This window comes from Numenius arquata, chromosome 14 (assembly GCF_964106895.1).
Source record: "Numenius arquata chromosome 14, bNumArq3.hap1.1, whole genome shotgun sequence".
Classification (NCBI taxonomy): Eukaryota; Metazoa; Chordata; class Aves; order Charadriiformes; family Scolopacidae; genus Numenius; species Numenius arquata.
This window is the reverse complement of record NC_133589.1, coordinates 515287-527351: the sequence shown is the minus strand read 5'-3', so window position 1 is coordinate 527351 and position 12065 is coordinate 515287. Positions and strand designations below refer to the sequence as shown.

The 12065-nt window shown below is 43.2% G+C and overlaps 1 protein-coding gene across 1 annotated transcript; it reads left to right on the top strand.

The window, feature by feature from the left end:
• The first annotated feature begins 5529 nt into the window (after positions 1-5529).
• On the top strand, positions 5530-10395 carry LOC141471685 (parvalbumin, thymic). Its single transcript, XM_074158320.1, has 5 exons — positions 5530-5588; positions 7246-7313; positions 8179-8311; positions 8531-8640; positions 9952-10395. The coding sequence occupies exons 2-5, from the start codon at positions 7253-7255 to the stop codon at positions 9975-9977; spliced, it is 330 nt and encodes a 109-aa protein (XP_074014421.1). The 5' UTR covers positions 5530-5588; positions 7246-7252; the 3' UTR covers positions 9978-10395.
• Positions 10396-12065: the final 1670 nt, after the last annotated feature.

Sequence of the window (12065 nt, the reverse complement as noted above, 5' to 3'; positions counted from 1 at the left end):
TTCTGAACAGTGTGAGGGCATTTTATGCTGTAGCAGCTAACCAGCCACAGCCAGACTCAAACTGCTGTTGGGAAGGAGACAGGCCTCCTGCCCTGGAGATTCTCTTAGCCTTTCCCTCCTGAAGTTTCCAGTTTAAAAAACCCCCTTTTTAAATGTGTGCTTTTAGCAAAGTGCAATCAGTGCTATACTCTAGTGAAGATGGAGGCCATTGCCGTTCAAGGAAAGACTGTTATGTGAATTTATCACTAGAATACAATACCTAACTGCAGCAATTTGCTGATAGGATCCATAGTGAATATGTCCATAAAAGAATAATAATAACAACTCACATTTCTGTCTGTGTTGTCCGACACCACAGAATAAAGCTTGAGATGCCTGGACTCTCTGACTCTGGTGTTACTCAGGAGCTACAGCACAAACACCGCTCTGTACAGGGAGAACAACGCCCACGTCTGTCCTTCATCCCACTGACCCTTTCAGTATCTGAACAGTGGCATCCCTTTAGTGGTGCACTCTTTGATTAAACCAGGCTTCGCTCTCAAATGCTCAATGAATTCTTGTTTGTAAAGACTTGATGCTTTCATATCTGATGCCATTATGTTTCTAGTTCTGATTTCCATATTAATTCAGCTTACTTTTCTATAGTCCTCACTCTAATTATTGTCAGTGTCTTTCTGTTTGTTGGCAATGTCTAACGAGGGCCTAAGGAAGGCTGCCGAGTTCCCAAGCTCCACATTTGGACAATACCCCAACACCCCTCAGCCCTGCATTACGCTCCTGTTTCCCTCAAAAAGAAGCCAAGCTGACTGGGCTCAGCACAGGCTGGAGCAGTCCCTGAGCTCAGAACATGGGCTGCACTGGGCTCAGCACAGGCTGGAGCAGTCCCTGAGCTCAGCACCCGGGGGAGTGGGGGGCTGTCACAACTCACTGGGCACCTATAAATGAGAGTGGGAATGGGCTTTGTGCACAGGAAAACATCTCTGACAGGCAACATTATGTCAGTCAGCATTTGGGGGTTTTGAAACCTATGTATCCTCGAAATATATATATCCTTACCAAGCAACTCTGCCAGGAAAACCAAAGGCACTGCTTTATTCAGCAGTATCAGTCCTAGATTAATGTACGCACAAATAACGACCCAACTCCTACTCCAGGCTCCTGCAATCACAGAGCCGCAGGGAGTTCTGTTTGTGGTGGGATACACTCTGCACAGGATATACAGACAGACTCAAAAACTCAGGAGTTCATTTCAAACGTGACTACATTCAAAAGCCTGCTGCAACTGCTGATCATTTACAGCAAGTGCTGATGATTTACAGTGCTGATGAACCCCAGTCCCGGCGCAGGACGGCACCAGCTCGGCGCTGAGAGCACAGACCGGGGTTACGGGGACCCTCTGCCAAGTCTCAGCAGAGGGAGTGGAGGAACGAGCTCCACAACAGGACGTAGTAGATCAAACATTGACTAGAACTTCTGTTTTCAGCACAAATCTTCGCTGCCAACATAGCCAGAGAAGGCTGCCTTGACAGAACTGATTTTATTTTCTACTCAAAAAATGTGATTATCTCACACATACCTTTTTATTGGCAAGTTTATTAGGATACTTCCAAAAATAGTAACCTTTTTGCTTCAAATTAAAGTAGGAAAATTATTTATTATATAGGCTTTCTGGCACTTGCTGCATCTCATTTTTAAACTATGGATAGAGTCATCCAGAGGTTCAAGTATTTTGTCCATTTATGAATGACTGCATAAGATTTAATAGACCCGGGAATCTATCAGTTCAGAAATCATCCTATGTTAATTTCTTTCTTCAAAAAAAAAGCCTTTTTCTTTCTGCATCAATGCATGAACACTTTCAGAAACAGAAATGGAAGTGAAGTAGAAAGTCTGAATTCAGAAACAAAAATCTCAAGCTACAGCTTGAGAAATCACATAGACTTTACATCTGGACCACACTCCTTTCAAATTTTGGAATCAGAAATTAAACTCTCTCTTGCAAATTCCAGCTATGCAGAACCAGAAATTGTCTGATTTATGTAAACAATACAATTGGCTTAAAATTATGCTTTACACATGTAAGAAAAACATGACTGAAGAAATTTTGTGAATTAGCACTTTAAAGGGCACTTGAAGTTGAAAAGGTACCTTGTAAATTCTTAGAATCTCTGCAAATCTACCTCAGAGGCTGAAGCCACTTGAGACTAGAATGACAGCTGGTGAAAAATAAATCACTGAATTATTGTGATTCATTCAAGTTTGCAAAAATAAAACAGATGTTATTTGCTATATTTCCCACGTACAGCTTCCTCACCCCATAGCAACTGTTCTGGTATTTTTCAGCATTTTTCTGGGGGGTACCTACAAGGTGTCTACAGATATTAGATTAAGTAATATAAACCCAAAATCATTCACAAATAGTTCCAGATCACTCCAAGAGTTACCTTCCTCAAATGACAGGCGCATGATGCATTAATACAGTTACACTAAATTACATCCGTACAATTCCTTTCATCTCAGATATTCCCAAAGCAAATTGCAAGTTGAATGAATATCCCACTCTTCCTGTTCCCGTGCCATTTAACAATAGGTTAAACACATTACATACGGTGGTTTCTGCTCCTTGGCTGGTGACTATGGATATCCCTGACATAAGCATTCAGGGAAAACGACTTCAGGCAGACACGAGCAAAGCACGCTTATTTAAATTAAAGTAGGCAGCCACAACCGGTTAGAGTAGTTTTGATATTCTGCTGCACACGATTCATGTCAGGACTGAAAGAAGAATGACAAGAATATATTCTAGAACAACCACAGAACTTATGATGACCTAAAATATAGCTTTTCGACCTGGTAGGTAACTCCAGGTGTTAGAAGAGTTAAGATCGAAACTGGGAGGAATAAAGCAAGAAGAGAGGAGCGTTCCATTACAGAGCCCTCTGAAGGCAGAGACTCCCGCAAAGAGAAAGGCTCAATCCCAGGGTTTAAAACTGCTGTTTGTGGTAACCTGGCAGCCTGAAAGAAAGGGGTACCTTCTCCCTGCCTTTTAATGCTTCCCCAGTTCCTCGCCCTGCCACGCTGGATAGCAGCTGGAAAGTTACTAACAGTATTTGATTTAAGAAAGTAAAAATGACCAGACAGATGTTTTTGCGATCTCTAAGGGCAGGCTTGAAAATAAAAAGGTTGTAAATAGAGTTACATGATCCTGGTGCATTTCACCCCTCCAGCCAGTGCATGTGCTCTGGATCTCTCTGCCTCCAACCTCACTGCAAAAGGGACTCCAAAATCTGCTGGAGTCTGAATGCAGCTCAACAGACTAGAGCCATAAACCATTTGATGTTCACGCTTTATCCTTAAAATTTCAGAGAACAAAAGGAATCATCTTGCTGAAGCCTCATAGAAAACCAAGCAGACTTTTAAAGGCTGCATCCTTGTGTGATTCACATACAAAAGTTCAAACTAATGGCAACAGTCCACAGGCATTAAGGGAAATAACAGCAATCAATGCTATTTTTAAAGGGAAGAGTGGGGGCGAGGGGTTAACATATGTGGAATTAGCTCTGGGCAAAATGAGAAGCCATTGCATCTAAAATCAAATGCATTCTCTGAAATAGACACCAGAACCCAAATTCCCATGTAGACTCCTGCAGTCCAAAAGTTTCAGCAGAATTTGGCCTTCCCCTTAACTTAGCTTCATTAGGTCATATCATGCCACCAGCTTTTATGCCGGACGCCCTACTTACTTCACATCAGTTGTTGGCACTATGTAGGCAATTTTCCGAATTGGAGGGGGAGAGAAGGCTGCTGTGTGCACAAGGGAGAGGAATTCTTTTCCCATGGAGAATAAAAGTCATTTCTTAGAAGAGTTTGAGGGGGGAAAGTGATATTTGTAACCCGTCTACCAGATGTCACCAGTGGCAACAAGAGGCGATATTAAATATCTATCCATCAAATTCTTCTTGAAATTTTTCAGCGTCAGCTGGCCAACAACCCATTCAGAAAACTGGGGACGCCGACACCTTCCACAGCCATTCTTAACCCACGGCTCTTCCCTCACGAGAATTATCTGTGTCTGAAACTTTCATGGAGAGCAGACATACAGAATTTGTAAAAAGAAAAAACCTTTGTAGCACTAATTTTTCTTATGTTTATCTGCAGTAAGCGAAACCCCACCCCTTCCACACAGTGTCCTTTGTTCCTCTGTCCCCAGCCGCTGTCGTGTTGGATGCACCGAGGTCTCATAGGTACTACCCGCCGCCCTCAGCTTGGCACTGGGGGTCACTGGCCCTTGGCTTCTGTGCCTGGCTGGGCTTGCCTTCTGTTTACAGGGAAATGCTTCTGAAGAAAGATGACATTCAGACAGCCCCTGCACTGTCACCTCAAGCGGTGATGCCAGTTGTACTGTCACCCCTCGCTATGCCCTGGCCACGATGCCATCCAAGTGACTTGTCTCTCGCTGTTCTCTGCCTCAAGCCACAAGTGAGGTCAAGGCTCCTCACCCACTCAGGCTATGACATTCGGGAAAGAAAACTGAGATCATCAAATTGTTTATATGCATCAATTTTTTTATATTAAAAAAAAGAGAAAAAAAGGTAAGTAGCACAAAGGAACCCTTGAAAACAGCGCTGCCAAAAAACCAAACCCCATAATGACTTATCTACAGGAGACCGGCAGGTCGTCTACAAAACTCCAAAGACACTCTTCGCACCACGCTCCCTGCCGTGATGCTGCCACCGAAATTTCTCTCTCTATTCTGAAAGCAAAGATCTCTTATGTGGGGCTCGGGGGCTTCTGTCTCAGAGACAGCTGGGTAGATCACAGCCCTCTGCTTCATACACACGCGACTAAACAGGATGTCAGAACCTTTCAGAATTCAAAGATTTTCTCTGGAAACATACCAGACGAAATGCCCTCCCCCAACCAACTGTTCCAGGGATTGACATAATATTATTTTACCTCCTGTAGCAACAAATTCACTGTGTGGTGCTTTTTTCAAAACAACAACAGACCAGACCTTCTGGGAGACAACAGGACTATTATTTTCCCTAAATGGTTTGCCACACAAACATTTGAAGAGGACATTTTTAATTTTTCTTTTTGTTCAGTGCTCTGATGATAAAAGTCTATCACATGTAGTGTCTACAGATAACAACTTATCACATTTAAACCTTCATCAAAGTCATCTCTTCAGAAGTTAGAAGTGCTTCATTTCATCTGACTCCTCGGATCAAGCACATCCGACAGTGGGGCGGGGGGGGATTTCTGCCCCGCATCATATGGAGAAGTTGGTATTTTCTGCTTAAATCAGAAGAAATTCGATATGAGACTGTCCTTTTCGCCTATCTAGCCACTTATCTTGTTTCGTTTGCAAATATCATATGTATTCTCTTGAGATAAAAATAGTGCAAGATGATTAGTTCGGCAAGTTCATTTGACACCATTCCCCCTCCGTGACGCTGAAATCTAAAATCTGTATATGGTATACAACTTAAAGTATATATATGCAAGCTCAGCTCTGGGGGGGACACACGGCAAGTACGTCTCTCCCAACCAGACTGCCTCCTTACCCAGCCGAGAAGACCACAAAGGTAAGCTCATTAGATCCTCTGCTTTCAGACACAGAAACACAAAAGAAAAGGCTCCCTAACCGGAAAGCGCCTTTGCAATTAAAGTATCTGTTCTTCTGTCAGCTTCCAGCATGTCTGGTCCTTTCCACAAGCTAACTTAGAATAGAATCAGCATTGAGATCATGGGATGGAAAAAGACAGGAACGATGCTCCTTGTAACAAATGAGACCATGCTGCAATTTTTAGGTTTTCCTTCAACTCTCCCCCATTTTTAATGCTGTCAGCAGTGAGAATGAGGCGAGTGGCAGAGCTCCGAACCACCTCACCTGGTGCTGACAGGGGGAAGTACTTTGCACAAGAAGGCACTGGGACAAACCAGAAGTAACTCCTCAGCCTTGGCTGGAGAAGTGCTCTGCCGCCGGCGGGAGTGTGTCCCCTTGTCAGGGGACCCTCAGAAAGGGAATGAAAGGACGGGCAGGTTCCTGGAGGCAGACGCTTCGTACTGGGGGCAGTTCCCACTTGCGTGGAGATCTCAGACCAGCACACGGGCTGGAAACGGGGATTCCTCCTCCTGGGCGCTGCTTTCCCTGCTCAGCCAGGAGGGGTGATGCGGCTGAAGAGCAGTCAGAGATTCATGAAAAGACATGTCTGTTCTCTTGTGGCTTTCAAGAATAGCTTTTCTATGCCTCAGTTCCCCTTCCTTCATTAACATGGCGCTGCTTTGCAGTATTGTCCCAAGGTTTAAAGTTCAGTTTATCAAACTGTAAAGGCATCGGTACAATGTCCACACTAAAAAATAGACTAGAAACTCAGGCCTTGCAGCATTTTCTTAAGTGATATGTATTACGTTGGGAAACTCTTGCAGCAGGCTGAAAGGGACAAAGAGCATCTTTTGTCAAATGCTGCTGTATCAGAAGAAAGTGCCTCCTCCACTCCACTAGGGAGGAGTACTAAGTCTGAATACCTCTGTTCTAAGCACATCAATATACTGAAATGCCAAAATTTGGAAAAAAATCTGGTTTATTATCACTTATATGGAATAAAAAAAGAAAGCAAAACAACCCCCCCCCAAAAAAAAACCCCAAAAAACCCCCCACAACAGACTTAAGAAAACCCTTCTATAAAGCTATCATATATGTAGTCTTTTAACGATGCAGCAGCCCAGCAAGCCAAATTTATTTTGTAGTTAATTTATTGTTGCAACCAAACAGGAGGAACTTACTCTCCGAAGTTAGATTTCCTTCCAACGAGTAAAATTACTATTACTTATTCTGCACTATTTTCATACTTGTATTCATACATGTATTGATAGTAATAGTAGATTTATTCCAGATATAGCTCCAGGGGACACACGGAGCCTTATCTTTTATGTGTGCTGTAAATATATGGGGATTTTAATTGAGTAATAATCCACCTCTGGGAAGCCATGAAGTTCTGCAGTGCCAGACACCTCCCCTGCAGCAGAGCATCAGTCCCTGCTGGACCCTGCGCCCCCCCGCAGAGCCCCCCCTCCTCACCCTGCTCCAGCGGGGACCTGCCCCCAACACCCCTCACTTGCCATGAGATCAGTAACGTCTCCCCTATCACACACTGTCACAGCAGCAACTCCAAACAGCCGTGAAAGAGGTAGAGGAGTCATTTTAATGACTAAGTAGCTCACATTTAATTTATGTTACAGCTCAACAATGGCCATCACTGACATCCTTTCTGCTAAAGATATCGAGTCTGCTCTCTCCAGCTGCCAGGGTAAGGAATGGTCTCTCTGCAGCCAGAAGATGCATATCATTTTTATGTCTTAAGACGACATGCCTATCATTTTCCCTTGGATTCCTTCCCCGTGAGATCTCTTTCGAGCTACATTACAGTACAGCCCCTCGAATTCACAGAGTCGCACAAGTGGTTATTCGGTGTAACATTCCCCGAAACACAGAGCAGCAATTAAAGGGCCACAGTTTTGGTTAGGGCTGGCTTCACACTAAACCTGTTAAAGACTTGTATTTAAATAGTTAGCCTTTTCTTGCAACATGTCAAGAAAAGCCTTGGCTTGCAGAATCACAGTGTCATTTCACAGAATCATAGAATGGTTGGAGTTGGAAGGGACCTTAAAGATCATCAAGTTCCAACCTCCCTGCCATTTGTGAAGCCATGACCAGTCTCAATTCTCTTAAGAGATCCTCAGCCAGACCAAGCCAATTTTCCAATTGCTCAAAGAGCTGGTTTAAGACTGCAAATTACTTACTTATCTACCAAATTCTCCACCACAGAAAGAACTAAGTGAAAAGAAAGTAAGAATTATAGGAGTTGGTCTGTAGCCACCGTAGCACCCTCTAAATATTTGTTATTAACTGCATGTGACACATTGCTTAAATCCTGGTTCAGCAGAATGTGCGCTGGAGCAGAAAACTTCCAACTGGCTGAGGGGATATACGAGCACAGGCACAGGGCGATTAAAAGGGGAAATTATCCACCCAGTCTACTGTTTTGCTACACCGGGGAACAAGAGATAGAGGAGCAAGCTGATGCTTAAGAAAAGGCACACGTGTTCCCAAGGAATACATGCAGTAGTAACAACTTCAAGGGAAAATATTTAAACAACTTCTGTTTCTTCCAGCTGATGATTCCTTCAACTACAAGTCTTTCTTCTCCATGGTTGGTTTATCCAGCAAAACTCCTGAGCAGATAAAGAAAGTTTTTGGAATCCTGGATCAGGACAAGAGTGGTTTCATCGAAGAAGAGGAGCTTCAGTAAGTATTTCTTTAAACAGAGTAAAACTTTGAACTCACTTGGTGTCCTAGAAGAAACTTGCAGTTATTTTAAAAATAAGACTCAATTCCTTGCCTTTCCTTGAATCTGTGTGGATTTCCTCAGGAGATCAGAGCAGGCATTACATTCTGGGTGTCAAGGGCACTTCAGAGAATACAACTCAAGTTTTATTCTCAGTTCTCTACCCTGTGCTCCTTCAGGCTGTTCCTGAAGAACTTCTCTTCGAGTGCCAGAGTCCTTACCTCTGCGGAGACCAAGGCTTTTCTGGCTGCAGGTGACACTGATGGTGATGGCAAAATTGGGGTGGAAGGTAAGGCTTTTGGAAACTTCATAAAATTTGTGTTTTAAAATGCATGCGTTTAAGGCTGCATTTCAACTGTGGCACGAAGAACACATCCAAGTACTTTGGGCTTGTACTTTCTGCCACAATTTCTATACTAGTGAGTAGTCCTTTATTTTCACAGCTTTACTCCCATTTGGTCTCTGTTGCAGCAACAGGACATTTAGGCCCAATGTAGATAGAGCCTGTTCCTGCAATCAGTAACAGCAGCCTTGGGGTTAACTCTGCTGTATGTCTGATCCACAGACTCAATGCACCAGATTTTTAAACCATCCTCAACACCTTTGCATTCTCTGAATTTCCATTTTGGCAATGGATGCTCTGCACTTCTGGCCATATGACACTTCCATTTTTAAACACGCTTCCACCTACATAAACTTGTTTCTTCATCTACCACTGTCGAAGGTTGGCAAATACTCCTGAGCGGTGAATTCAGTAATGTAGAATAAGGCTGGTGTTGTTTGTCAAGGCTAGAACTGCTCAGTGCAGCACAGAATTGTGCCCTGGAGAATTATCTGAAGGGCAAACGTCAGTGGGCAGTCCTTCTACGAGAAAGCAAATCAAATTCCTAAAGAAAGCCTCACAGGGGTGATGGGAATTGGCCAGGCTATTTCTTTCAGAAACTGCAGCAAGGGAAAATAGGCCATTATGCATCATATATATTAGAGCTGAAGTCAGTGAAGAGGGGCTGTCTCGGCCGACCAGGGACAGGTGGCAATAACTCCAACAGACACAGGGGCTAATCTTAGCCCGGCCCCGGAGGAGGGAGATGCACTGCTGGAGGAATTTGCTTCAGCAGCAGCTTCTGCAGCTTCGGTTTGTGAGCCCCAAATAGGGCATTATATTATGCGGATCTCAGCCCTCAACCATTGGATCTCCCAGGCGGAAATTACATCACCACTGGTATTTCTTCTTTGGAACAACAAAACCAGAAAATCCCTCATATTGAACCTACAGACTCAACCGAATTCGCTCTCTGCATCCTTGGCTATAATCAGAGTTTGTAACGGGTTAAAGATAGTTTACCTTTAACTCAGGATTTCCCACAAATCTGAATTTACAGACGCATTCCTCCTCTCTGCACTTATTTTTTTTAAGGAGTGAAAAATCTGTTACGCCCCCAGAATCTCAGTTTAGCAGTAGCTTGTGCAGTGTTATAATAACTTTGGGAGCCCTCCATGACTAGGAGTTTAAGTCATTTTTATCTATTTTTTCTAAAGATGTTTAAAATCACTTTCATCTAGATTTATTCCCTGCCTTTCTCATTTTCTTCCTTGACAGAATTCCAATCTCTGGTGAAGGCATAGACAGCGTTAGACCAAAGGCAACCTTGGACTGACTCTTCCAATTACCTCGTCCAACAAGCACTTCGCACTCAGCGCGTGTTTGTACATTTTTATATTGTTTAAGGCATTAACAATTCCCCCTACATTGAGCCCACAGGCCGGACTGCTGAGAAATCTTGCAATGTACAGCTGTTTTGGTCACATGGCATTGTTACATTTCCATTGTAAAGAAGGCACTTTGTGATTTTCAACCACTCATAATGTTGAAATTGTGGCTGGAAGGGGGGAGGAAAAAAATTAAAAAAAAAACAAACAAAAGCAACTTGGGGGAAAAACTGCTTTTTAAATTTTGTTTAGGTTTTCCATCCTCACACTTGATCATGCTGACTCACCAGACACAGTTTTTGTCATCTTAAACAACATTACATCTTTTAAGGCTTAATTGTACTGATTTCATTGAGTTTTATTTCTCCTTCATTCTCTGATCCTTGAGGAAAAGCAATGCTAACAAGATAGCTAAAAATAATTTATATTAAGTCACAACCCGGAGAATATGAGCAAAAAAATTCAGAGGAGTTGACACATAACTCAAAGCATGGAGTAAGTTTGTGGATAATTTTGCAAACTGAAGCACTAGGCTACAGCACGTATCATCAGAAAGTGTTTATGGCCTAAAATGTAACTCTCCCTTAAGAAGATTTATCTTCCATGAAATCTAAGGCAGCTGTGAGATAGAGGAGAAGGGTCTAATCCCAACTGACACTGCCACAAGTCACAGTCCCCTGACAACGTGGGCCACAGGCCTGCAGGTTTTGCTGTGAATAATGAACATGTTGCTTATTATCTCTTAATATGTACAAAACAATAATATTTTGCCACATCTGTGAATTTCTGTTTCCTACAGATGAAACAACAGCCAGTCTTGCTGTTTGATTACCTGAAAGCTCTGTTATGTTGCTAAATAATGGCCATTACCCAGTTCTTTCATTTATTATACAAATAATCATCTATATAATATTAGCAATTTTCTTAAGTCCGAAAACAACTAAGAACTAGTCTTTCCTTTGATAAGTGTCTTACAGGAGTTGGAGCTAGTTATAGCCTTGTCTTCATTCACGGACAAAGTAAATCATGTCCATGGTTAAATGCACAGACCGAGGAGATGCCGGGGGTTCTGGCTGAGTGGGTTGGCAGTTTCCCCACCGACACTTAGGTGTCTCCGTTCCACCATGCCGTGGTTCCAGCTCACAAGCAGACCGTCACTTTAACACTCCCTGCTGAAACTACATGATAATTCTAACATAACTTGGCAGCTGTTTCTCAGAGGAGCAGAAACAAAGCCTTCTGGAACTTCCATGCAAGGTTCAGCGTTGGCATTTTCATGATGACTGTGTGAGGCAGGAGCCACTCACTCGCACCAGGCGCGTCGGAGAGCTGGGGCAGAGCTCAGGCGGCTAACGCAACCGAGGAACTCTGGCAATCAGACTCACTGAAGCCTTGGCAGAGTTACAGTGAATATAAACCCTAATTCTATCCCCACCGCCTTTGATGTTAAATCTGGGCTTAAATTATAGCTGCTGTTAATTGCAGCACTGAAATATTTTGCATAATGATGAGACTCTGTTGGTTCCTTTTACCTCATTCATTTTTCTGTCTGCTGAAGAAAAAGATGCAGAGCAATCCAGATCTGCAGCAACAGAGAGAGGTAACACATGCATTAGCTCCTCGCGCTGCTAATCACTGGCATATCCTGGCACTAGCTGAAAAGCAGCTGGCGCACACAATACCCTAAGTGACAGACCCGCATTCCGGGCACATCTGAAGCTCATGTGGAATGCAAGAAATGCAGGACTACATAGTGGCCCATCCTGTGTTCCAGGGATGCTGAACAACTGCACATCACCGCCTTCTGCTGCCACGGGGAACCAGGCCCTTCAGAGGGTCAGGCAACTCTGGGCTGTGCTGCAACTTTACGTAAAACTTTAGAGAATTTTGTTTATGAGAAAATCTTTTCTTCTTAGACAGCAAATCCTGGCAAGAAGATGAGTTTTAAATCTTATTAAAACCATCCAGCCACTTCATTAGAAGGAATTACAATAATTTCAAAAA

What these genes read in the sequence shown, in the direction of transcription:
- LOC141471685 (XM_074158320.1), top strand. Translation starts at nt 7,253, where the DNA reads ATGGCCATCACTGACATCCTTTCTGCTAAAGATATCGAGTCTGCTCTC. An exon ending in TGCTCTCTCCAGCTGCCAGG is followed by an intron (nt 7,314 to 8,178) that starts GTAAGGAATGGT and finishes TGTTTCTTCCAG; the next exon opens with CTGATGATTCCTTCAACTAC. An exon ending in ATCGAAGAAGAGGAGCTTCA is followed by an intron (nt 8,312 to 8,530) that starts GTAAGTATTTCT and finishes GTGCTCCTTCAG; the next exon opens with GCTGTTCCTGAAGAACTTCT.